Source organism: Brassica napus, chromosome C5 (genome assembly GCF_020379485.1).
Source record: "Brassica napus cultivar Da-Ae chromosome C5, Da-Ae, whole genome shotgun sequence".
Lineage (NCBI taxonomy): Eukaryota > Viridiplantae > Streptophyta > Magnoliopsida > Brassicales > Brassicaceae > Brassica > Brassica napus.
Window position 1 is genome coordinate 53,972,229 of NC_063448.1, and position 27,372 is coordinate 53,999,600.

The following is a 27,372-nucleotide window of genomic DNA, read 5'->3' on the forward strand; positions in this document are numbered from 1 at the left end:
GAAGTTCAACGAGGTTTGACACTTTTGTTGTCTCCGTTTATCTAGAAAATAACGATTTTATGGTGGTTTGTCCACCAATTTAGGGAGTATTATGAAGATTTACTAAATTAATTGACAAAAAATTAAAACGATGCCCATGTACTATGAAAGAGAGTTTAATATACATTAATACAAATGTAGAATGTGTTTAGAAATTTCAAAACAACACTAAAGATTATAGGCTTCAGTATATAAAACATTTACCGAAAAATCAATATTTTTGTAGGGGTTAACACACAGATTTTGAAAAAAAAATTAAAAATATGAAAATATTGTTTTAATCCATAGTTCCATTCTTCACTAACATATGATGAAGGTCAAATAAGTTTGGAACCTTTGTTGTCTCTGTTTTTCTAGAAAACAGTGGTTTTATAGTGGTTAGTCCAATAATTTAGAGAGTATTATGAAGTTTTACTAAATTAATTGACATAAAATTAAAATGATGCCGATGTACCATGAAAGAGAGTTTAATATACAAAAATACAAATGTCTAATGTGTTTAGAAATTTTAAAATAACACTAAAATCATAGGCTTCAGTATATAGAACATTTACCGAAAAACTCAATATTTTCGTAAGGGTTAATACATTGATTTTGAGAAAATTTCAAAAATATGAAAATAATGTTGTAATACATAATTGCATCATTCACTAACATATGATGAAGTTCAAAGATGTTTGAAACATTTGTTGTCTCCGTTTTTCTAGAGAATAGTGATTTTATAGTGGTTAGTCAACCAATTTATGGAGTCTTATGAAGTTTTACTAAATTAATTGAGAAAAAATTAAAACGATGTCCATGTACCATGAAATAGAGTTTAATATACATTAATAAAAATGTAGAAAGTGTTTAGAAATTTTAAAACAACACTAAAGATCATAGGCTTCATTATATAGAGCATTTACCGAAAAATTTAATATTTTTGTAGGGTTAATACATAGATTTTGAGAAAAATTCAAAAATATGGAAATATTGTTTTAATGCATAGTTGCATCCTTCACTAACATATGATGAATGTCAAAGAGGTTTGGAACTTTTGTTGTCTTTGTTTCTCTAAAACATAGCGATTTTATAACGGTTAGTCTACCAATTTAAGGAGTATTATAAAGTTTTACTAAATTTATTGATAAAAAATTAAAAAGATGTCCATGTATTATGAAATAGAGTTTAATATACATTAATAAAAATGTAGAATGTGTTTAGAAATTTTAAAACAACACTAAAGATCATAGGCTTCAGTATATAGAGTATTTACCGAAAAATTCAATATTTTCATAGGAGTTAACACTTAGATTTTGAGAAAAATTCAAAAATATGAAAATACTGTTTTAATGCATATTTGCATCCTTCACTAACATATGATGAAGTTTAAAGAGGTTTAAAACTTTTGTTATAGCCGTTTCTTTATAAAATAGCGATTTTATAGTGGTTAGTCCACCAATTTAAGGAGTATTATGAAGTTTTACCAAATTAATTGACAAAAAAATAAAACGATGCCCATGTACCATGAAAGAGTGTTTAATATACCTTAATACAAATGTAGAATGTGTTTAGAAATTTTAAAACAACACTAAAGATCATAGGTTTCAGTATATAGAGCATTTACCTAAAAATTTAATATTTTCGTAGGTGTTAACATATAGTATTTGAAAAAAATTCAAAAATATGAAATTACTGTTTTAATAAATAGTTGCATTCCTCACTAATATATGATAAAGGTCAAATAGGTTTGGAACTTTTATGGTCTCCGTTTTTCTAGAAAATAACAATTTTATAATGGTTAATCCTTCAATTTTTGGAGTATTATAAAGTTTTACTAAATTAATTGACAAAAAATTAAAAAGATGCCCATGTACCATGAAATAGAGTTTAATATACATTAATAAAAATATAGAATGTGTTTATAAATTTTAAAACAAAACTAAAGATCATAGGCTTCAGTATATAGAGCATTTACCGAAAAATTTAATATTTTCGTAGGGGTTACACATAGATTTTGAGAAAAATTCAAAAATATGGAAATACTGTTTTAATGCATAGTTGCATCCTTCACTAACATATGATGAAGGTCAAAGAGGTTTGGAACTTTTGTTGTCTCCGTTTCTCTAAAAATAGCGATTTTATAATGGTTAGTCCACCAGTTTATGGAGTATTATGAAGTTTTACTAAATTAATTGACAAGAAATTAAAACGATGCCCATGTATTATGAAAGAAAGTTTAATATACATTAATACAAATGTATAATGTGTTTATAAATTTTAAAACAACACTAAAGATTATAGGCTTCAGTATATAGAGCATTTACCAAAAAAATCAATATTTTCGTTCGGGTTGTTAACACATAGATTTTGAGAAAATTTTAAAAATATGAAAATACTGTTTTAATGCGTAGTTGCATTCTTCACTAACATATGATGTAGGTCAAAGAGGTTTGGAATTTTTGTTGTCTCCGTTTATCTAGAAAATAGTGATTTTATAGAGGTTATTCCACCAATTTAGGGAGTCTTATGAAGTTTTACTAAATTAATTGACAAAAAATTAAAACGATGCCTATGTACTATGAAATAGAGTTTAATATACATTAATACAAATGTAGAATGTGTTTAGAAATTTTAAAACAACACTAAAGATCATAGGCTTCAGTATTAACACATAGAGTTTGAGAAAAATTCAAAAATATGAAAATACTGTTTTAATGCGTAGTTGCATTCTTCACTAACATATGATGAAGATCAAAGAGGTATGGAAATTTTGTTGTCTTCGTTTCTCTAGAAAATAGTGATTTTATAGTGGTTAATCCACCCATTTATGGAGTATTATAAATTTTTACTAAATTAATTGAGAAAAAATTAAAACGATGGCCATGTACCATGAAAGAGAGTTTAATATACATTAATACAAATGTAGAATGTGTTTAGAAATTTTAAAACAACACTAAAGATCATAGGCTTCAGTATATAGAGCATTTATCGAAAAATTCATATTTTCGTAGTAATTAACACATTGATTTTGAGAAAAAATTAAAAAAATATGAAATTACTGTTTTAATGCATAGTTGCATCATTCACTAACATTTGATGAAGTTCAAAGAGGTTTGGCACTTTTGTTGTCTCCGTTTCTCTAGAAAATAACGATTTTATAATGGTTAGTCCACCAATTTAGGAAGTATTATGAATTTTTACTAAATTAATTGACAAAAAATTAAAACGATGCCCATGTACTATGAAATAGAGTTTAATATACATTAATACAAATGTATAATGTGTTTAGAAATTTTAAAACAACACTAAAGATCACAGGCTTCATTATATAGAGCATTTACCGAAAAATACAATATTTTCGTAGGGGTTGTTAACACATAGATTTTGAGAAAATTTCAAAAATATGGAAATACTGTTTTAATGCGTAATTGCATTCTTCATTAACATATGATGAAGGTCAAAGAGGTTTGGAACTTTTTTTGTCTCCGTTTATCTAGAAAATAGTGATTTTATAGTGGTTAGCCCACCAATTTAGGGAGTATTATGAAGTTTTACTAAATTAATTGAAAACAAATTAAAACGATGCCTATGTACTATGAAAGAGAGTTTAATATACATTAATACAAATGTAGAATGTGTTTAGAAATTTTAAAACAACACTAAAGATCATAGGCTTCAGTATTAACACATAGAGTTTGAGAAAAATTCAAAAATATGAAAATATTGTTTTAATGCGTAGTTGCATTCTTCACTAACATATGATGAAGGCCAAAAAGGTTTGGAACTTTTGTTGTCTTCGTTTCTCTAGAAAATAGCGATTTTATAGTGGTTAATCCACCCATTTAGGGAGTATTATAAAGTTTTACTAAATTAATTGAGAAAAAATTAAAACGATGCCCATGTACTAGAAAGAGAGTTTAATATACATTAATACAAACGTATAATGTGTTTAGAAATTTTAAAACAACACTAAATATCATATGCTTCAGTATATAGAGCATTTACCGAAAAATTCAATATTTTTGTAGGAATGAACACATAGATTTTGAGAAAAATTAAAAAATATGAAAATATTGTTTTAATGCATAGTTGCATCATTCACTAACATATGATGAAGTTCAAAGAGGTTTGACACTTTTGTTGTCTCCGTTTCTCTAGAAAATAGTGATTTTATAGTGGTTAGTCCACCAATTTAGGGAGTATTATGAAGTTTTACTAAATTAATTGACAAAAAATTAAAACGATGCCTATGTACTATGAAAGAGAGTTTAATATACATTAATACAAATGTAGAATGTGTTTAAAAAATTTAAACCAACACTAAAGATCATAGGCTTCAGTATATAAAATATTTACCGAAAAAAACAATATTTTCGTAGCGGTTAACACATAGATTTTGAGAAAATTTCAAAATATGAAAATACTGTTTTAATGCGTACTTGCATTCTTCACTAACATATGATGAAGGTCAAAGAGGTTTGAACTTTTGTTGTCTCCGTTTCTCTAGAAAATAGTGATTTTATAGTGGTTAATCCACCAATTTAGAGAGTATTATAAAGTTTTACTAAATTAATTGAGAAAAAATTAAAACGATGTCCATGTACCTTGAAAGAGAGTTTAATATACATTAATACAAACGTAGAATGTGTTTAGAAATTTTAAAACAGCACTAAAGATCATAGGCTTCAGTATATATATAGAGCATTTAGCGAAAAATTCAATATTTTCGTAGGAATTAACACATAAATTTTGAGAAAAATTAAAAAATATGAAAATAATATTTTAATGCATAGTTGCATCATTCACTAACATATGATGAAGGTCAAAGAGGTTTGAACTTTTGTTGTCTCCGTTTCTCTAGAAAATAGCGATTTTATAGTGGTTAGTCCACCAATTTAGGGAGTATTATGAAGTTTTACTAAATTAATTGACAAAAAATTAAAACGATGCCCATGTACTATGAAAGAGAGTTTAATATAAATTAATACAATTGTAGAATGTGTTTAGAAATTTTAAACCAACACTAAAGATCATAGGCTTCAGTATATAAAACATTTACCGAAAAAATCAATATTTTCGTAGGGTTAACACATAGATTTTGAGAAAATTTTAAAAATATGAAAATGTTGTTTTAATGCGTAGTTGCTTTCTTCACTAACATATGATGAAGGTCAAAGAGGTTTAGAACTTTTGCTGTCTCCGTTTCTCTAGAAAATAGCGATTTTATAGTGGTTAGTCCACCAATTTAGAGAGTATTCTGAAGTTTTACTAAATTAATTGACAAAAAAATTAAAACGAGGTCCATGTACTATGAAATAGAGTTTAATATACATTATTACAAATGTTGAATGTGTTTAGAAATTTTAAAACAACATTAAAGATAATAAACTTCAGTATATAGAACATTTACCCAAAAATTCAATATTTTCGTAGGAATTTATCTAGTCATTTTTGCAATATACATGCAAGAGGACTAAACCAAGATTGAGGTTCTCCTTGAAAGTATAGCTGCAATTAATATCGATGAACATGGCATTAAATTTAGTCTTTTCGAATTCACTTGATCTTAGTACACCCTCTCTCAATGGAATCACGAAATGCTTTGATTTGGAAATCTGAGTCAGTTTTATATATAACTAATAGTTTTCTTCTTTTTTGTTAACGGTATAACTCTAATAGTATTGAGTTAATTAAAGATGGTTATTTTTAAATGTCATATTATAATTCCTATTATTTTCAGTTTTGCATTATAAATAATAAAAATCTGTTGTATAGCTGATTTCTGTGTGTGACTAATTGAGCTTATAAACAGCTATATTTCAGTATACATGTCTATAAAGCCATATAGGCAGCCTGAACCTTTTCGTGATATAAAATAACGGTCATAAATTTTGTAGACATTCAAATATTTCAGCTAATTTTAGGCAACTATTTAACTAATTTTTTCCCGTAAATTTGTTTGCCACCTGTGGGGCAGTTTTACATATAAAAGCTCAAACACTTACTGTTTTTGATCCATACTGAACCAGAAACATTCCTTTATTATTTCTTATTTTTTTGCATAGTACTGCAGGTTGTCGTCACATGCTGCGAGCGAAAATCAAACTTTTTCACGCAAAAAGGTCAAGAAACAAATTCAGAAAGTTCAGTTCCTATCCACGTGGTCCTTAAGATTATACTGTCGCAAAAGGTCAAGAAACAAATTCAGAAAGTTCATCTCAAAGCACTTCCTTCCAGGAGAAACTCCAAACGTCTCGCAGGCGTCTCAACCTACCGCCGGTGGTATCACCTAGGCATGGGTATTCGGGGTCCCAAACGGATTTCGGATTTCGGTTTTCGGTTTTATCCATTCGGGTTTTGGTTTTTCGGGTTTATCAAAATCAACCCCATTCGGGTTATATAAAAGTTCGGTTCGGAACCGGTTCGGGTTCTATCGAATTCGGGTCAGGGTTAGTAAATCTTCAAAAAACCGGTATAACCTATTGCACTTTCAGGTTTGGATCCCAATCGATTCTTCGGTTTAAAAATACCTGATTTGTACCTATTTTGTAACTAAAACATAAATGAAATCGGTTATTCGGATTTAAAATACATGATTTATACATATTTTAATAGCCAAAACATAATTAAAATCGATTCAAAAATAAGAAAAAACATCAAACGTGATCATTCAAAATCAAGCGAAAGATAAACATAGTTAGTGATAGAAAAAAAACCAGATAAAATGAAATCATAAAACAAAAACTAAGTTCTCATGAAATGAGAAACACTATTCAATGAAAACAAAACCAAAATCTAAAAACTTCAGGCTTCAACCGCCACATTCCACCATCAACCTTCGTGTAACAGATAATTATTTTAGAAGTTCAATAATATCTTAAAGTATTTTGGATACATATTAAGAATTAAGATCATATTTGGTAGAAGTTCTTTTTGAGATTTTAAATGTTTCGGGTTCTATCGGATATCCATTTAGGTCCGGGTTCGGTTCGGATAATACCCATAACCCAAAATACCAAAAAACAGGATCCATTCGGTATTTATGTCGGGTTTAGATTCATTTTTATCGGATCGGGTTCGGTTCGGATTTTCGGGTTCGGTTTATTTGTCCAGCCCTAGTATCACCTTCAACATCTTCCCCTGGATCTGCTGGGCCTATGGCTGAGCCGCAATCAATTGATCTTCGAATCCAAGACCCTGTCAGCAACAATTTGTCAACAAAGCAATTGTATCATGCAAGGAATGGGAGTTAGCTCAAGATATCTTACCCAAGCCAACCCATAACAAAACGACGCCTCGCCTGGCCCCGACGCCGACGAGCGATACTATCATCTGCCACACAGATGCAGCTTGGAACAAGGACCACAAAGTCGCCGGTCTCGCCTGGATCTTCTCCAATCCCGACTCAACAGAAGTATCCAGAGGTTCATCCCTCCAAACCGCCGTCGCATCTCCTCTTATGGCTGAGGCCTTGGCAATAAGAGAAGCCCTCTTGCATGCCTCCGACCACCACTACAAACGCATCTGGCTCTGCTCAGATTCCCAAGGGCTGATCACAACCATCAATTCGAATCTCCGATCGATAGAGTTCTACGGTATTCTATCGGATGTCGATTCGATGATCTCCACCAAGTTTCATTCTGTCTAGTTTTCTTTTGTTTCAAGAACCCTAAACGGACCTGCAGACTCTATGGCTAAGGCATGTCTATGTATGAACCCTTTGGGAGTGGACCTTTAAACCCATTCTCTGTGAATCCTTTCAGTTGCTCAAAAAAAAAAAAAATATTGTCGCTAAGGTTATACTGTTGTTTTCATGATTTCTAGTTTTGTCATGTATTTATCTGTTCAGAATCTACTAATACTAGGCTATCTTCGAATGTTTATATTTTCGTTATATGGGACGGGTATCCTCAAACATTATCTTTAAGGGAGCCCTATCTTTAATTTATTTTTATTTTGACACCAATTTATAGTACATAAACACTCTATTAACATTGCTTTTCACATTTAACATCGTTTATAAGAAGTGTAAAAGCGTATTTTTACAGTAAGTTATGTTAATAAAGTGTATCACTATATATAGTTGCCCAATTGAGGTGTTTTTCTATTAAGCATACACTTTGTATCTTCTGTTTGAGAAAAGAGTCATCTCCACTCATGAAACCTTAATCCAAGCGATAAAGGGCTATGAGAGAATGGGAACAAGCATAAACCTCGCTGCCCAAAGTTGCCTCTAGATCGACAATCGCGCCTCGCCCCACTGATTTCCCTGATTCCACTATCTTCGTCAACACGGAAGCTTCCTGGAAATTGAATGCTGCGGGATTGGCATGGATCTTCATGAACCAAGAATCGTCGGAGCTTGTGCGCAAATCTATCTTCTTGACTCATGTCTCCTCTCCTTGCATGGTTGAGGCTCTAGTCATTATAGAGGCGCTCTCCTGAACACATCCTCCTTATAGAGCCTCCCAAGTGCTCCACCGAGCAATCACACAAAGAAAATGGACTATGGATCTTTTCGGTACTCTATCGGATGTCGACTCTTTAGCTTTCTCTTCTACTTCACCGTTTTCTTTCTGTCGCTTTGTTTTCATCCCACCAACTGAAAATAGCTTGGCCGATGGGCTCGCAAAAGTTCAACTCTCCACCATTGTATCCTGAAATTTTGGGCCTTAGTAACCTTTTGTTGTAGGGGAAGTATTTTGTTGCACAAAAAAAAACACTTTGTATTTTCGTAACTTTTTCTAGCATAGTTGTTTCAAACAGTCATAATAATACACAAAACTGATATGTAGTGGTAATACACACATCTTACAAACAGCTATAATTACGTTCAAATGTCGCTGTAGTTACGTTATAAAAAAGTTATAGCATATCTTAATTAGTTCATAGTAAGCTGGAAAAATGGTACAGATAATATATTTATAGATCGCTTTCGGATCGGTTTGGACCATTTGTGTGATAAAGATCTTGTAAAACTGATGTCATGACATAATTCAATGAAATCAGCCTAGCAACTGACCTAAGTGTTAAAAAGAAAGTTGTACACCTATAGTTCGCCACTAGAAGAATGTAAAACATTCTTAGAGAAAAATGTACTAAAACATATGAATTATCTACGAGTTGAATCGGTCATTCTATTTACCAAACCCTTGAAAACAGCTATTTAGGCCTGAGCGTTTTTTTTTTTTGTGTTAAAAAAAAAAAGGCATGAGCGCTTTTACACCAATATTTAAACTCGAACCAGAAAACTAAAACCGGTTCCGAACTGTTATACAAAAATATCCGAACGGGACTTATGAGCTTAGTATTTTGGAATTTGGTTATAACCCGAACCGAACCGAAATTCAAACTAGGATTCGAAGATATTTGAAACTAGTTAAATATGTTAATATTTTTATATATGTTAAGATATTTAGATATTTTAGAATATTCAAATATTTTTATATTTGTTTTATTTGTTATTTGAAATGCTTTTTAGTTAATTTAGATATTTTATCTAATTTTAATTAGATTTGTGAATAATTTCTATATTTTGAAAACAAAAATTTGTCAATTTCTGAAGTTAAAAAAAATATAATTTTTGGACGATTTCAAACATTAGTTACAATCCGATCCAAACCGAATCCTGAAGGAATCGAACCGAATCCGACCCAATAATTAGTAAAACCTGAACATGACTTATGAGCATAACACCCCGAAAATCCAAATCAACCAAACCGAAACCGACGGGCTCCCAAACGCCTAAGCCTACGGCTATTAATAAGTCATAATGTAGTTTACATGTGTTAAAACAAAAATATTGCTGTCAGAATCTAGCTCTTCATTACTAATGAGGTGGTTGTTTAAGTTTCTCGATCGTTTTGGATATCATGCACTGGTTCTACCGGTTTGAATTTCGTTGTTAAATACGGTACAAATCGATTTGAGCTATTTGAACCTGAACCGTATAACCGGGTTTATCTGTAACCGGATTTGACCATATCCAACCGAAACGAGTATTAACGAGAATTATCCGAAAGACAGAGAGAGAGAGAGTGAAAGGAAGAAGACGATGGCGTCAATGTCTCTCTCGTTTTCTTCTTCGCTATGCTCATCTCGAATCCCCGAATCAAAACGCAGATTCCACCAAAGAGAACCAATCTTCGCGCGATGCGTTCTCGCCGCTTCTAAATCATCTCCGGGAGGAGGCGCCACCGCCGCGACGAAGAAGAGGCTCTGGAAGGAAGGAGAGTTCCCCGGAATCACGGAGCCTGCTAACACTCGAAGAGCCCCGATGAAGAACGTGAAGAAGAAGCTCGACAGGAGGAGCAAAGCCAACGGGTGGGCTTGCACCGTCACCGAAACGTTATCCGATCTCATCGCGAAGAAGCAGTGGCTGCAAGCTCTCGAGGTGATTCAGTAAAGTTCGAATCTTTTTGAATTAAAAATGATTTGATTCAGTAAAGTTTGAATCTTTTTTGAGTGAATGATGATTTGATTCAATTGGGTGTTTCCAGGTGTTCGAGATGCTGAGGGAGCAACCGTTTTATCAGCCAAAGGAAGGAACTTACATGAAGCTCCTCGTTCTTTTGGGGAAATCAGGACAGCCTCACCGTGCACAGAAGGTGTTCGACGAAATGCTTGAAGAAGGACTTGAACCAACTGCTGAGCTCTACACTGCTCTACTCGGTGCTTACTGTCGTAGCAATCTTATAGACTCTGCTTTCTCAGTTCTCGAACGGATGAAAAGTTTACCTCAGTGTCAACCTGATGTTTACACTTACAGCACTCTCCTCAAAGCCTGTGTGGACGCTTCTTTGTTTGATTTGGTTGAGTCTTTGTATAGAGAGATGGATGAGCGTTTGATAACTCCAAACACTGTGACTCAGAACATAGTTTTAAGCGGGTACGGGAGAGTTGGTAGGTTTGATCAGATGGAGAAAGTTTTATCAGATATGCTGGTGAGTACTGAGTGTAAGCCCGATGTGTGGACGATGAACATTATCCTCAGCGTGTTTGGGAACATGGGGAAGATAGACATGATGGAGAGCTGGTACGAGAAGTTCAGGAACTTCGGGATCGAGCCTGAGACTCGGAGTTTCAATATCTTGATCGGTGCGTATGGGAAGAAGAGAATGTATGATAAGATGTCGTCCGTGATGGAGTACATGAGAAAGCTCGAGTTTCCGTGGACGACGTCGACTTACAACAACATCATCGAGGCCTTTGCGGATGTGGGTGATGCGAAGAACATGGAGTATACGTTTGATCAGATGCGTAGCGAAGGTATGAAAGCAGATACAAAGACCTTTTGCTGTCTCATTAATGGATATGCCAATGCTGGTCTTTTCCATAAGGTGATAAGTAGTGTTCAGTTAGCTGCGAAGTTTGAGATACCTGAGAATACTTCTTTTTATAATGCGGTTATATCGGCGTGTGCCAAAGCGGATGATCTTATAGAGATGGAGAGAGTGTACACGAGGATGAAGGAGAGGGAATGTGTGAGGGATTCGAGAACGTTTGAGATCATGGCGGAGGCGTATGAGAAGGAAGGTATGAATGATAAGATCTATTACTTGGAGCAAGAGAGGCAGCAGGTTATGGATCATCATGCTGCAGCTACGAAAGAGGAGGAGAATCTCCCGGGATGATTGCAAGGAGAGTGGAGATCTTTACCATTCAAACAGTAGAGTAAAAGAGAGTTTGTAATACACTTGGATTGGTCTTGCAGCTATGTGTATAAAGCTTTTCTTGTTTTGGTTATGTTGAATGTTTTGTTTGTTAAACATGAAGGAATCATTCTCTTGCGTGTTTTCTTTATGGGCCGTAAAATTATATATTAGGCCCATAAAGCCCAGTAACTGCTTGTCAATTCTATAAAGATGTTTCATTTGTATATCTTATGTTTTCTTGTCAAACAATCAAACGAACCACCAAAAGAAAAGTTGAAGACAATCTTCTGCTCTGCAAAGACAAAAAAACAAACAGCTTAGATCGGTCGGAATCATTCGCCGGAAATATACAATGGGGACTGTTGTCAAGTCTTTCAAGGATCAATTCTCAGCTGGTTTGTTTCGGTTAATCTCTCTTTTTGATTGATGAATCACTCTCTTTTTTATATTGATCGGTCGTGTGATTATGGGTGGTGCAGATGAGAGATTGAAAGAGTCGAGGAGCATCACTGCGAAATATCCAGATAGAGTTCCGGTTAGTTAAGTTTCATGTCTAGTTCATCGTTTTGTGGTGGTTCGGTCTGAGTTGCCGTGCTGTTGTTGATCTCCTTAGGGTTTGAATGATTGGTTACTCTGGTTTTTTGTTTCTATGATCGGTGATTCACTCTGGTCAATTCTTAGAGACTAGCTCTTTTGTTCTTTCTTGAGGGTTGGAATCAAATAAAATGAAAGATTGTAAGCAATCATGTGATTATGTTTTGTCTTATTTAATAAAGAAAATTTGTAAGTAATAATTAATCTGAATAAAACGAATAATTGATGATAACAATTATTCGGATCATCTATAACTCTACATATGATCTAATGATTGAGTCCACCTTTATCTTTCTTAATCCAAGTCTGTTATGACTCAACTTGTGTCTTTAGTATTTGCTTTTTGGCATTTTATGTTTTCTTTATTCATCAAACTCTAGTACATATTATGCGAGTGATATTGATAGTTCCCATTTATTTGATTGGTTTCTTACTTATATTTATTCATCATCACAGGTGATCATTGAGAAATATTCAAACGCAGACCTCCCTGACATGGACAAGAACAAGTAAGTTTGTGTCATCACTTTAGCTGTTGAAACAAAGTGAATATACATCAATACACTAATTGAATTAATACATATTGATCTGTGCAGATACTTGGTCCCACGAGACATGACTGTTGGACATTTCATTCACATGCTAAGCAATAGGCTACATTTAGATCCTTCTAAATCTCTGTTTGTTTTTGTACATAACACACTTCCTCAAACGGGTACGTAACTAGCATGCAACATCGATGTTAAATCATTTCCTAATAAAACAATCCACTAATAAATCATTTACTATTCTCTTGATTCTGCAGCTAGTTGCATGGACTCTTTGTACAATACTTTCAAGGAAGGAGATGGTTTCTTGTATATGACTTACAGCACCGAGAAAACATTCGGCTAACAAAAAGATCATTCGTTGCTTAATATTTGAAAAGCTCATTCTGAATAATCCGTTTGATTCATATGTTTGTGATCAATAAATGAATGTCAGCTATTGTTGTTGTTAATAAGCTCACCTTTGTACAGAAAAGCTAAAAACATCCGACTTTGTAAATCATATTGCACAGAAAGGCAATAATAATAAAACAAAGTGATGATATGATTCACACGAAACCTTTTTTTTCCTTGTCCTTCCCTCATAAAAGGGAATGAATATATATTAGTTTCGTGCAAGCACGTAAGTTTAGGGAGATAATATGGTAGAATGAGGCCTAAGACATTTCAATGTTGGTGCGTTTTACGTGTTCCATACGACTTGGATTGTGTGTTATGCGATCATGTTTTAAGTTGAACCGCAAACTTCGTTGAATATGGTTTGTGTATATCCTTTTGTATAGGCTAGCTTTACAAATTACGGTATTATTTGGACTTGGTTTGGGGTTTTTTTAACAGAAAACTAAGAACGAAACTGGTGAACCTTTAAATTCATCTATTCTTTTATTACCAATCAAAATGTCATATAGATTAATAATAAATTATATTATTTTTTTAAAAAAAAATCTAAAATAATTGAAAAAAAATAATGACGCTCATTTTAATGACGTTAACACCACTATCTAAACCCTAAATCTTAAATTCTAAACCCTGAACCTTAAATCTAAACTCTGAATCTTAAATATAAACCCTAAACTCAAATTCTAAACCAAAACTCTAAACCCTAAACTCAAACCCTATATCTTAAACTCAAATCCTAAACTTTAAACTCAAACCGTAAACTCTAAACCCAAACCCTAGACTTTAAACTCAAACCCTAGATCCTAAACCCAAACCTAGACTCTAAACCCAAATCTTAAACCCTAAAGAAACAACATCAACATTAACCCAAACCAGGATATAGGATTTGGATTCAGGGTTTACGATTTGAGTTTATGGTGTATGTACTAGGTTTGGATATATGGTTTGAGTTTAGAGTCTATGATTTGGGTTTAGGATATAGGGTTTGGATTTAAGGTTTACGGTTTGGGTTTAGGGTTTAAGATTTGGGTTTAGGATATAGGGTTTGAATTTAGGGTTTACGGTTTGGGTTTAGGGTTTAGGATTTGGGTTTAGGGTATAAATTTAAAGTTTAGGGTTTAGTTAGTGGTGTTAGTATCATTAAAATTGGCGTTATTATTTTTTCCAATTATTTTAGATTTTTTAAAATAAAATTAATTTATTTTATTATTAATTTATGTGGTATTTTGATAGGTAATAAGTGGAGAGGTGAATTTAAAGATTGTAAGTTCGAAAACTAGTGCCTTTCATACAAAGCGAATTTCAGAATAATATTCACAAACAATGTGTTAAGTACCTAATGGGCTTCATTGGTTAATCTTCTTTCCCTTTTCGTCAAACTGACACATAGATATTCTTAAAGTGGTTATGGAATTGGCCGCTCGAGACACATTTCTTTATAATGTGTACTGACAACTTACTATTTTTCTTCTCATGAGCTGTAAACTAATTTGGGTTTATGTGGTTTAAACATGTCTCAGATACATTTCATCTGCTCTTTCATGATTTTTTCCATGCAAGAAAACATTATTCGTTTATGAACATGCTCTATGGGATTCTTCTTAGTTTCAGGATATATTTGCTAGATCTTCGTAAAGCAACCATAACACTTAATTGTTTTATCTGAAATTAGTTTCCACTCTACTATTTAATTCCTCATATTGTCTAGGTAGTATATATATACCTTTTAGTATATTCATGTTCTTCCTGAAAATGAAAGATTTTTTATATAATTTGGGATATTTGCTTATATCTGTCTGTTAATATGTATCATTTATATGTACGTTGGTTATATGAAAATTCCTCATGTTTCTGATAAAAGGGAATCAAAGCATAATCTCGAGGTATAAAGCTATTTGTGCGTTCGGGGACTTCGCAGTCGAGTAAGAGCAATTCAACACGCGAAGACTCAATGCGAAGATGTTGAGGTATCTATCTATCCTCTTTGGTGCTGTCTGGAAAGGAATAACATTTTCAGAATAATTAAATGTGTTGTAGATTTATTCCTTGGACCTTTTAAAATCTTTCTCTAAGGTATCATCTGATCAAGATGGGCAACAAAACTCTATCAAGCTACACAATATGAAAACATAACAATAAAAACAAAAAGAATAAAGGTTATGTACATATGATATATCTTTCTTTTTTGTTGTCCCCCACCATATGATTCTACAATCTTTATGAGTCAATGTTTCAGTGTATTCAGTATTCCTGTCGGTAAAAGTTTTTGGAAGAAACAGATAACCTGTGGATGAAGATGCCACTTCTTTTAAAGAACCAATAAGTGTTGTATTAAAATAACTAGTTTATGAAATCTTTTATCTGTTCATAAAACCAGTTTGTGAACCAATAAGTGTTGGTTGCTCAAAAAAAAAGTGTTGAAATCTATGAAGATGGTTTAATTCTTCTTTAAGTTGCACAAAAAAAGGTTTAGTTCTTTTTTCGAAGACCACCAAAATCATTATTACAGCCATAAAATATCCATTGCAAGAGAACATTTAGGTATGAAAGAATGCTCCTCTTTTTCACATTATACAATCAAAACGTCATGCAACAAATAAAACAACGATGTTATCGTCCCTAACTCCGCCCAATATTAGTAATTTTTATAGTTGGAAATTATGTGTATTGAAATTTAATATATAAAAAAAATGTAAATTTGCTCACCGACATTTGGTAGATGAAGAAAGGAGGGATGTTATGGTCCAAAAGATCCTTTGGGAATAACACAATCTCCAAAAGCTGGTCACATGTGGCTCACTCCTTGCCAAGTCAGACCTTCTACATTTTTATTTATTTCTCTCTTTACATAATATTATTAATTTCCTTTGCAAATGCTTTTAGTGCTCATTAGGCTGAGTAATTTTCACCTTTCAACTTTAAATATCTGAAAACTTTTATTTCTTGTGATAAGGTGACAAGGAATCTCAATTTTTAATTTTTTATTGTAAAATGGGAGTCTTAAATTTGGTATCAACTATAAAAACTTTTTAGATTCGTATTTAATATGAAATGTCTTTTTGGTGTGCTAGATCTTGAACATTTTATTAATATTTCAAATATGCAACATGACCAAATTGATTTCCATTAGTGGCATCGGTAAATGTATTATAAACCTTGTAAAGCTTCTTTAAAAGCATACAAATATATAATAAATGTACTATCTAAGAAGTTAGACAACTATTGAAAGAAAAACCCTAGACCCACTTCATACTAGAAAGAAAGTGCAGGTTTTTATCTTTTAAGGTCAATCAAATTATAACTAAACGAACCAAATTTGATTCTACTTGGTTGTCGTTGTTCAAATTAACTCTCACTGGGTGGAGAAATAAATCATTTTAGATTATAATTTGGAACTTTATGAAGAGAATGGGCTTCTTTACCAACTACACTCCATGTCAAGGAGTCCTCGGGTTCGTTTCGTCAGCAATTCAATTGACAGTGACTTTAAAGTAGATCTGGACCGTTTGGTCATCAGCTTGATGCTTTTTGTTGCCGTTAGATTGGTCATTTCACGACCAAACCAATTTGACTTCTTTAAGTGATGTAAGTAAAGTCATTACTCTTGTTTTATTGCTAGCAAAGTAAACTAAGGGGATGACCGGTTTTCCCGCTACCACCCGCAAACGCAGCATTTGCGGTTGGTCGCGGTTGTCAGTGATCCGCAACAATCATCCAAACCGCTCTAAACCGCTTCAAACCTCTTCAAACCTCATAAATCCAAAAGCTGGCTCCAGCTAGCGTTTGCGGTTGCGGGCTGTTGCGGGAGGATAATTTTTTTTTCTTTTTTCTAAAACAATATAAATACAAAAATAAAAAAATTCAATAAATTTTTTAAAATTGAAATTATAAAAATAATAAAATATACCTATCATTTATAATTAATATTATAAATTTTTATAATAAAATAAAATTAAATAATTTTAAAAATTTTGAAATATAATTTTCTAAACATAAATTTTATATTTATTATAATTTTATGAATTTTGATATTTTTATAATTATATTAAATGTAAATATTGTTAATTTATTATTTAAACGTTACTGCATTTTGTAGTTAACCAGTCATAAATATCCCGTAAACGCATCAATTTTTAACCGCATTACCAGTCGTACAAATCTCTTAAAACTGTTAGAAACTGCAACCACCCGCATGCGCAAACTCCCGCAACCGCAACCGCTGCGTTTGAACCAGTCAGACCCTAAATTATTACACGCGCCTGATTCATGCTTATTAAGATAAAATAATTCAAAGAGTTAGAATATTCGAAGAACAGTTTGCACATGTAAAATAGCAAAAATGTTCTTGATTTTACTAAAATAATTATAGTTCTAACTTGTGTCTGTGATACTGCTGAAATAACATTAGCATTATGCACTAAAAACAGTAACTTTTAGTCTGCAGACAAACACGAGTGACACAAGAGAGTTGCAGTTTCTTGTAATGTATATACACCACTTAACTAAACTTGAGTCAAATTTGGCCATACAAAAGTTTCTACAATAGTACTGTGTTTTAAATCAAGGCTAAAATCTAACCAAGATCGCTTTCCTATATTTTTGAATGTACAAATAAACAAAAAAAAAAAGAATAGGTTTGAATTGTTACAAAAAATAAAGAAAAAGATAAAAAAATATTAATAGGTTTAAAGTACTACCTAATATCACACTATCACATTCACAGCCTAGTGACTGGAGATAACCTGAGTTTAATCTTTGTAATTGTGTTCCACAAAAAAAAAAATCTTTGTAATTGTAGTTTATAGTAATCAATTTTTATATTAAAAAAAATACTTCACTTCCAGAATATATTTTCAATTTTCATTTGCATTACTTTCATTTTTTTTTTATGGAAACAAAGAAAACAAAAGAAAGAGGAGTCACTGATAATATGTTTGGCGCGTACATTAACCACCACCGGCAAAACACCCACGAAAAAAGCGAGCACGCATAAAGAAAGATCAAAACCTCCCATCACCCCTCCCAAAAAAAAAAAAAAAAAATTAAACTTTTTTTAATATAAAAATAAAAAAACAAAATCGAAGCCGAAAATTATATAAAATAATTTTCATTTTTAGTTTCAAAAACAGTTGTAGCTTTGAAGCTAGAGAGAGTGGTGTGGAAGCAAAACCACGATCTGTGTTTTATTTTTTCACAACAACAACACTCTTCTTCGATCGAAGCTCTCGACGTTCAGACAAAAGCAAAGCTTAAAAAGGTTTCGTCTTTCGTGTGTCTGCGCGAGGGATTTGTCCCCCCCTCTTTAGAAATGGAGCGGTACGGTCGCGCCGGCGAAGAAGGGTCGCGATCGGATCCATCTCTTGAATGGACCACCGCTCTCCAAACCGGAGTACAAGGTAAAATGTTTAATCTGCGATTCGCGTTGTGAGATTAAAGGATCTTGTTTTGAAATGAATGTGTGTGTTCTTGTAGCTTCGGTGTGGCGAGCTGGAGGAGAATCGTACCCGGAGAGACCCGATGAGCCTGATTGTATTTATTACTTGCGAACCGGTGCTTGCGGGTACGGGTCGAGATGTCGGTTTAATCACCCGCGCGATCGTGGAGCGGTAATTAAAGCTTCTTAATTTTGGATTCGGTTCCTCGGTTTCAGATCGTTGAATTGAGTTTTTGTAAGCTATTGATTAGGTTGTTGGAGGTGTGAGAGGAGGAGGAGGAGGAGGAGATGGAGCTTTACCGGAGAGGATGGGACAACCGGTTTGTCAGGTTTTGAACTAACCGGATTTGAGCAATGCAGTTTTGTTTTGTAAGAAAAGCTCCGAACTTTAGATTTTTTTTTGTTTTGTTTTGTTTATTAGCATTTTATGAGAACGGGGACGTGTAAGTTCGGTGCTACTTGCAAGTATCATCACCCAAGGCAAGGAGGTGGTTCGGTTGCGCCTGTCTCGCTAAGTTATTTGGGATATCCATTACGCCCGGTTTGTGTTCTACACTCTCTCTCATTTGGTTTATTGAATCAACATCCACACATTTGTGTTAAAGCTACTCTTAAACTGATTACAGGGAGAGAAAGAGTGTTCTTACTACCTGAGAACCGGTCAGTGTAAATTTGGTTTGACCTGTAGATTCAACCATCCAGTACCTCAGCAGCAGCAGCAGCCACAGCCTCAACCTCAGCTACACACTATTTATCCAACACTTCAGTCTCAACCCTCTCAACAATACGGTTTAGTTTTGGCAAGGCCTTCTCTTTTACCTGGTTCTTATCTCCCAAGTCATTACGGTCCTCCTATGGTTCTGCCTCCTGGAATGGTTACATACCCTGGTTGGAATCCTTACCAGGTAATTTATTTATTCATTTGCTCTTTAATATTCTTCATTTGCTAAAATGAATCGGTTGATTTTTTTTTTAATTAGCCTTCTTTAACTGCAATGCCTTCGCCTGGAACTCAACCGTCTATTGGACCGAGCTCTGTTTACGGAATGGCACCGTTATCTCCCTCAGGGGCTGCTTATACAGGAACGTACCAATCCGGTGGGCCTTCTTCCTTGACCATCTCAAAAGAAGAGCCGTTTCCTCAGCGACCTGATCAGCCTGAGTGTCAATACTTTATGAGAACCGGAGACTGTAAATTCGGATCTTCATGCAGATACCATCATCCTCTAGATGCAGTTCAACCCAAAACCGGTGTTGTTCTCTTCAGCTCCATTGGCCTTCCACTTCGTCCAGTAAGTCTTTTACCCTTTTCTCTATGAACACAATGTGAGACACCTGTCTTGAACGTATGCTTGACACGCAGGGCGTAGCGCAGTGCACTCACTTTGCGCAACACGGGATCTGCAAGTTTGGACCAGCGTGCAAGTTCGATCACTCGATGAGCTCTTCGCTTAGCTACAGCCCGTCTGCTTCTTCGCTAACGGATATGCCCGTGGCTCCATACCCGATAGGATCGTCTTCACTCAGCGGCGCATCTGCTCCAGTAAGCTTGAGTAATGAGCCAACCACAGAGGCTGTAACTGCAGTTTCTTCTCCTATGGTCAGTGGTCAAGAGCCAGCGGAGACTAGTGGAGACTCGGCTAGCGTCAGTGGCAGTATAGAAGCTAAGACTTCTTCTTCAAGTTAAAAGTAAAGGAAAAGATTAATGAACTAAAAACAACATTAAGGAAAAGAGAAAAAGAAAGATTATTTTTGGGGTCTGAGATTTGATGGGAAGCAGAGAGAGACCAAAACCAAAGCTTCTGTCATTTACCACTTGTCCATATATAATACGTTTCTCTCATACAGCCATCGCTCTGTCTTGAACAATGTTTACTACTTAATAAATGGCTTTATTCACGAGACACTCGTCCCCTTGTGTCTAATAGTCCACGAGCGAAGCAAGAAGCAGAAACGATTCTAGGATTCACAGGTGAACGTAAGATGAATCCTATGTAGAGATGTTAAATGGGCGGGCCGTCCAATGGTTGTCCATGTCCATATACAAACGGGTATATACAAACGGGTTTAATATGGACAAACCTTTTTTTTTCATTGGTTTTTATTGGACAAAATGTGGAAGACCATTAAGAAAATGGTCTTTGTTGGTTTTGGACTCTATGGACGTGGACTGTCCAATGGTCACAAAACCTAGGGTTTCTAAAATTTAAGTTTTTTCGCTAAAATTGTAAAATCAATTTTTTCGCTTAAATTTTGATATCAAATTTTCCTGCCAGAATCAGAAAATCGAGTTTTTCCGTCAGAACCGCAAAATTGAGTTTTTCTTCAAAACGCAAAATCAAATTTTTCCGCCAAAACCGCAAAAATGAGTTTATGGATGAATTTTAATTTTATGAATTTGTATATGTAATTGTAGGCTTATAAATTAAAATTTTCTTATAAGGTCATTATGGACCCCATGACAAAACCGAAAAATCGAGTTTCTCTGCCAAAATCAGAAAATCTAGTTTTCCGCCAAAACCGCAAAATCGATTTTTCCCACCAAAACCAGAATTGTTGTACTTAAATTTATTATATGGTCATTATGGATCTTATGGCAGCCCATGAAAATATGGGTGTTAGTGGGTATGATCCTTAATGGACATGGTTCTTAATGGACATAATCACTCTCTGTCCGCAAACAATAAATAGACAAATAGATATGGGCTAATGGGCGAGCCCCTCTAATCCTTATGTATCTATCTTCTTCCCAAAAAAAGATTCACAGGTGAACGTAAGATAACGTTGACCAAAAAGAAAACGAAGCATATGCAAATAAAGTTCAAAATATCAACTTAAATTCAAGTCTAATCAGGACAACATTCACCAAACCAGGATGAAATTCACATGTTCAAAGTTTAGTTATGTATAACAACAAAAGTTCAGAGAACTGTTATTCTGGATAATGAGTCCAAAGGGGTAAGATAGATGATCATCTAAGATGCTTTCGCTTCTTCAAAGATGAAGGGCTCTCGCTTGGTCCTCCTAAAGGTCGCTTTGATGGTGTTGCACTCTTCAAAGATTTAAACAAAAAGAGAGTATAAGCATCCAAAGGAATCAATCAAGTCAAAAGAAAGCAACTATATAAGTTATATACCTTTGCGAGCTTCTTCTCTTTACGGGCTTGCCTCTCTCTCTCATCCAACTCTTGGTTCTCCTTTTCAATCAGTCGAATCAGAGTGTCGCATCTTCTCGCAAGTTCCTGACTGGTGCGGGATTTCACAAACCAGTCAAACCTAAACAAAGGCGATGTCCTGTACGCTGCCTTTAGCTCATCCCAGTTCCCATACCCAAGTTTGTGAATCATGCAGATCTGTTTGTACAACAATCAAACTTCATGATAAGATTAGTGAAACAAAAGAATGAAAAAGGAAACGATGATGAGAAACACACTGACCATGAAACGGTCGCATTCTTCGTTGTACAGCTTCCCTTTGTTCTGACCATACTGAATCTTCATTTCCAGCCAAGGGTTTCTGTAGCGATCCAGTTTCTTCCCCAAGGCTTTCATGATTTCATCTTTCCTGGAGATTCTTGCCTCTCCCCTCTCAATGTTCTTAATGATTCTATCGTAATCTACAAATATAGAGGGGAAATGTGGGTGTAAGCTCTTTCTTGAGGTAAGAATGAATTTACTTAGCGTTAGAAGGTGTTGTGTGTTACATACCGTTCAGCTCCTTGTATCGCTCTTTGAATACTTGGGCATATCTTTCAACTTCTTCCTCTGTTTTACCTTCCATCTCAGAAGCAATGCTCGTGATGTCGTTCCGGCCGTACTTCTCACAAGCCCTCAGGAAACTATTGAAGTCTCTTTTGTTCCATGTTGAGAAACCCTGGAGATTAACAATTACAGACAATTTAATAAAGACCAACGAAACTAATGTCTAACACACCTTTAACATCAAAAAGTTTTCACTTTACCTCCTCCAGTAAAGCTTCCTTTTCTTCTACTTCTTCAGCAGTTAAGGGATCTCCACCTGGTCACAAAAAAATTCTCAATCAGTAATAAGTTCGCTGGAAAAGAATGTTGGCAAAGTGGGCAAAAAATGAGAAACGAAGCTTGACCTTCTGGTTCTTCTTCCTCAACTGTGTCTTTCAACTGATTTTTCTGATGTGTTTGCTGAAACCAAAGAGAAGCAAATTCATTTTACTAGTCGTAAACTCCCTCTTATGCACATCGAAACAGTGACAAGTATTTCATTTAAAGAGCCTTACCATGAGATAGCGTACTTCCTTTTCATACAGCTCAGTCAATCTCTGAATGTTGAAGAACTGGAAATCGTGCCTGCAGGATGGACAAGATATTAGGTTTCTAGGCGGGAAAAAATACCATCAAGGCAGGAAAAAGGCAGTTCACATATGCAGAGTAGCGTTTATTAAGGTACTTACAACTGGGGCATTCGCGGAATTCTAGGCTCTTTAGGTTTAGATGGAGCACCTTGACGCAATGTTTGCTTATAGTATTCAGCTTCAGAGTAGCTGATGATGCAACCAAAAGGGATTATTTAAGTTACGATAAAATTTATGAAGACAGGCAAAGTAGGACTGCACAATGAATAGGCAAAAGAATATTTACTTGCGCTTTCTCTCCCGCTTCGGTGGATCATTCCAGTTGTCGCTCACAATCTTTTTAAAATCAAGCTTGTTCTCATCCTATAAAACATAATTAGAAAAGACGAGTAAATTTGACTTTCGATGACGCAGATCATAATAACTAGGGTATGGCATGAAAGCATAAACTATGAAAAGAGATGCAAGTCATACCTTATTCTCATCATCAAAATCATAGAAGTCAGCACCTGTGACAAATCAGACGAATGAATATCAATAAAATCCTCCTATACACTATTAATACAACAAAACGGAAAAAGGTCCATGACACACTTACTGTCATCCATTTTAAACTGTATAGCATCTTCTGTGAATTTCTTCATTTTGGCATCAAGTTCAGCTGTTGCCTCTTCTCCTTTCGCAATGATTCTATCAATATCCTCGTCTGTGATTGTGCTATCTTTAGAACTGAACACCATCTCCGCACCATATCTTACCATTTGAAGCAACTCATCCTTATTGACAGCTGCATATAGTAACGATAAAAATTAATTCTGCAAATAGATGAACCAATGCGTTTTGCACTCGTCATAAGAAACTTACTCTTCTGCTCTGCCAATCTTCCTTGTTGAATAACCAGAGCATCAAGCGCCAACTTCTTGTAAGCTCTCTCAATCACTTTCTCCTCAATAGCAGACTGTAAACAAGTAATAGAAAATTAATTCGAACTCTTATAGTCTGTTCTTGCTTGACATGAAAGGGGAGAATATCAACCTCAGTGCAGAATCGGAACACTTGAACTTCTTTCTTTTGACCAATCCTATGGGCACGATCCTGAGCTTGCAGGTCGACTTGAGGATTCCTGCCAAAAACCGCAAGACACGTCAAAACTCAAAAGTGAAGTGAATACTCACAAACTACAGTGGACATGACAGGAAACTTACCAGTCACTATCATAAAGAATTACAACATCTGCAGTAGCAAGATTGATACCAAGCCCTCCTGCTCTAGTAGATAACAAGAAAACAAATTTCTCGCTTCCTGGCTTGTTGTAGGCTTCTATGGAGGCGTCTCGGTCATCACCACCAGTATTTCCATCAATACGGCAATATAGATAGCCACGATACATTAAATAATCCTCAAGAATATCCAAAAGTCTTGTCATCTGACATATATGAGTAAAGAAAAGAATAACGCTCAGGCTTCAAATAGAGAAAGGAAACAGCGAAGATGAACTGTTAGAAAAATAATCATCTACATCTGTTCTGCATCAGCGTTTACCTGAGAAAATATCAGCACCCTTGAATCACGTTCCTTCAACTTAGGAAGCAATTTATCCAAAAGGACCATCTTACCTGAAAATAATAGTATAAAGACGCTTCAATAAACATTTACACATACATCTGAATAATTTAGTGCGAATGCTAGTCTTACCAGCATTTGTTATCAGGTGATCTCCTGTGGTATATGGCGGACCAGGCTCCGCACCCTGGAAGAGATAAGGATGATTACAGCATTTACGCAGTTGCATTGCAATGTTTAGCAGACGTTTGCGTTCTCCACCCGCATTAAGCGCTTCAAGATCCTTCTGCAGTAAAGCCTTGTAGTACTGTTTTTGCATCTGAGACATGCCAACTTTAAGTATCGTCTCCTTCTTTGGTGGCAAACCTTTCTCAACATCTGACTTAAGTCTCCGTAGAAGAAATGGTCGAAGGACCTAAGAAGATACAGGAAAGCGATTAGTTTAACAATTAAGACGTGATAAAGTCGAAAGAAGCAATAAGTACACTGTACACACATACCTTATGAAGTTGTTGGACAACTTCCTGCTGGTCATTCTCGCCAGAAATTTGAAACCATTCATCAAAAGTCTCTGCTGAACTGAAGACCTCAGGCAGAAGAAAATTCAGAAGAGCCCACAATTCATGGAGATTATTCTGCATATACGAAGAAAACCAAAAAATGAATACAAACAGACTCGTACAAGAAAGGTTGTTTCACACAATCAGAAGCAACTTAGCAAGAAGACACCAGTATCCAAATATTCAAGAATAAGGTAGAGCAAACACCTGAAGAGGGGTTCCCGTGATAAGAAGCCGATAGTTGGTGCTAAAAAGTCTCATGGTTTTCGAAAGGAGTGAGTTTTCATTCTTGATTCGATGCGCTTCATCGATGATAATGTAACGCCAGCTAAAGCGACGCAGTGCTGTCTTCTCTTTGATGGCCATCTCAAAGCTTGTGACGCATACATCAAATTTCCCAGCAACTAGCAGATCCTCACGAATATGTCTCTGCATTATTAGCAGACATCTCAGAATCCAGGGTTTAAACATTTACATGAACTCTAAAATGGTATGCAGCTAGTTGCTTACCCTTTCCTCGGGATTACCAAGGAATTTCACAGCACGCAAGACAGGACAAAACCGGCGAATTTCGTTCATCCAGTTACCAAGGGTTGATTTTGGAGCAACTACCATATGAGGTCCACTGATTCCTCTGTATTCATGAAGGTAGGCCAGCAAAGAAATCGTTTGAAGTGTCTTCCCCAGACCCTAGACCACAGGAAAAAATGGTATCATGATTAGCATCATAAAAAAAAAGTAGAGAGCTTGTATTACTTGGGTCCTTGGGAGAACTATTGTTTACCATTTCATCAGCAAGAATCCCATTGATGCCATTCTCATACAGACGGATGAGCCAGTTTAAACCAGCTAATTGATAATCTCTCATCTTCCCTTGAATACCTGCGAGTTAAGAAGAAAACGATGAATCCTGAACTTTCCCATTAAACTTTACCCTATGCTACCTCGTAGCCATGAGGTCACAACATTAGTTATATATTACGGAAATGGAAATAGATATCAATAACATTGCAGTTCTTGATCAATATGCAAAACTTCTAGACTAAAGCGTAAAACACAGGTAACTTACAAGACGGCTGTGTGAGCAGCCTCGTGTTCCCAGATGCAGCTAAGCCACCCTCTTCCTCCTTCAAATACTCCTCATCTTCCTCCTCTTCCGTTACTTTGGAAGCATGGCGACCCCTTAAGGTAAGAAAGTTAAAACACGATAAATCAAGGTTAAACTCATTAATTTCGTATTTTGATTACCAAAACAGTGAAGAAAACCTATATCTAATGAATCAATAGCATCCCACACACCTTCCTTTCACCTTCTTCTGAGAAGAAGAAGAAGATGCATCGCCTTTAGCAAAATGCGCAAACAACTCAGTTTGCTGCAGAAGAAACTTCAGCCTCCCTTTCCCCTTATTGTTCTAAATCCAAGTAAACAAATCAGATTCCTCAGTTCCTAAAAAACCATAAGATAATACAAATACAACGCACCATATCCGCATCAATGGAAGCGTTCTGAGATTCCAGCATCTCCTGAAGCTTCTGCTTCTTCACCTTCTGCATCTCCCTAAGCCTAGCTTTCTCACGCTTGCTGATCTCAACCTTCTCATCGTCTTCCTCGTCCTACAAACACAAAATACCAACACAGTAAGCAAAACAATCGACCGTTGATTGAATTTTCGTTGCGATTACCTCGTAATCATCCTCGATCGGGGCGATCTCGTCGTCAGAGACTGGAGATTCCTCGGGAACAGCCTCCTCGTCGGAATCAGAAGACCGAGCGACGGCCTCGAGCTCCTCCTCGTCCTCCTCCTCTCCTCCAGCGTTGTTCTCGACATGCTCTTCGTCTTCCTCGGAGGAGTAAGCGTCGTCGCGATTCGAAAACTTCGCCATTGGGAATCGATGAAACTGTTTCGCCCTTTCGAAGATTAGGGTAAAAAGCACACAGCAATGAAACAAACGAGAGGGGGGTGGAAAGTAATCAGGAGTTTACTTTATAACCATTGGATCCAACGGCTACGATGTGCCAACGTCGCTTCGTCGAATCAGAGTTACGCGCCACGTGATGAATAGGGTTTTGGAAAGTTCCCGCTCCTGGGATTGATATTAAATGGCTTATTGGACCGAGTAAGGCCTACATTAATTTCCCCAGATTTATTACCAATTTTTCCTGAAGAAGTCCCCTTACATCATAAAAACTTTGAGATCTTTTGTATCAGTTCCAGTTTTAAGCAACCTATCTGCTTGATTCATTTGGATTGTATACAGTACACAACGTA

General features: G+C 35.2%; 4 protein-coding genes across 4 annotated transcripts; 3 read left to right on the plus strand and 1 right to left on the minus strand.

The window, feature by feature from the left end:
- The first annotated feature begins 10,007 nt into the window (after positions 1-10,007).
- On the plus strand, positions 10,008-11,766 carry LOC106401001 (pentatricopeptide repeat-containing protein At3g06430, chloroplastic). Its single transcript, XM_013841417.3, has 2 exons — positions 10,008-10,414; positions 10,521-11,766. Exons 1-2 carry the CDS (start codon positions 10,076-10,078, stop codon positions 11,652-11,654), a joined length of 1,473 nt encoding a protein of 490 aa, XP_013696871.2. The 5' UTR covers positions 10,008-10,075; the 3' UTR covers positions 11,655-11,766.
- Positions 11,767-11,903: 137 nt separating this feature from the next.
- Positions 11,904-13,377, plus strand: LOC106401002 (autophagy-related protein 8h). Its single transcript, XM_013841418.3, has 5 exons — positions 11,904-12,070; positions 12,155-12,210; positions 12,726-12,778; positions 12,866-12,984; positions 13,075-13,377. The coding sequence occupies exons 1-5, from the start codon at positions 12,028-12,030 to the stop codon at positions 13,161-13,163; spliced, it is 360 nt and encodes a 119-aa protein (XP_013696872.1). The 5' UTR covers positions 11,904-12,027; the 3' UTR covers positions 13,164-13,377.
- Positions 13,378-18,182: 4,805 nt separating this feature from the next.
- LOC106397166 (zinc finger CCCH domain-containing protein 34) lies at positions 18,183-20,556 on the plus strand. Its single transcript, XM_048759404.1, has 7 exons — positions 18,183-18,612; positions 18,689-18,822; positions 18,902-18,979; positions 19,072-19,191; positions 19,277-19,555; positions 19,631-19,942; positions 20,014-20,556. Exons 1-7 carry the CDS (start codon positions 18,525-18,527, stop codon positions 20,335-20,337), a joined length of 1,335 nt encoding a protein of 444 aa, XP_048615361.1. The 5' UTR covers positions 18,183-18,524; the 3' UTR covers positions 20,338-20,556.
- A 909-nt stretch (positions 20,557-21,465) lies between these two features.
- On the minus strand, positions 21,466-27,063 carry LOC106400994 (ISWI chromatin-remodeling complex ATPase CHR11). Its single transcript, XM_013841411.3, has 24 exons — positions 26,786-27,063; positions 26,585-26,716; positions 26,402-26,514; positions 26,172-26,284; positions 25,887-25,984; positions 25,613-25,792; positions 25,310-25,531; positions 25,043-25,177; positions 24,675-24,957; positions 24,522-24,595; positions 24,185-24,405; positions 24,015-24,102; positions 23,844-23,937; positions 23,578-23,766; positions 23,454-23,488; positions 23,266-23,342; positions 23,079-23,168; positions 22,905-22,974; positions 22,755-22,809; positions 22,611-22,666; positions 22,357-22,522; positions 22,087-22,265; positions 21,787-22,002; positions 21,466-21,702 (listed from the first exon to the last, which is right to left on the minus strand). Exons 1-24 carry the CDS (start codon positions 26,984-26,986, stop codon positions 21,622-21,624), a joined length of 3,168 nt encoding a protein of 1,055 aa, XP_013696865.1. The 5' UTR covers positions 26,987-27,063; the 3' UTR covers positions 21,466-21,621.
- Between the last annotated feature and the right edge of the window lie 309 nt (positions 27,064-27,372).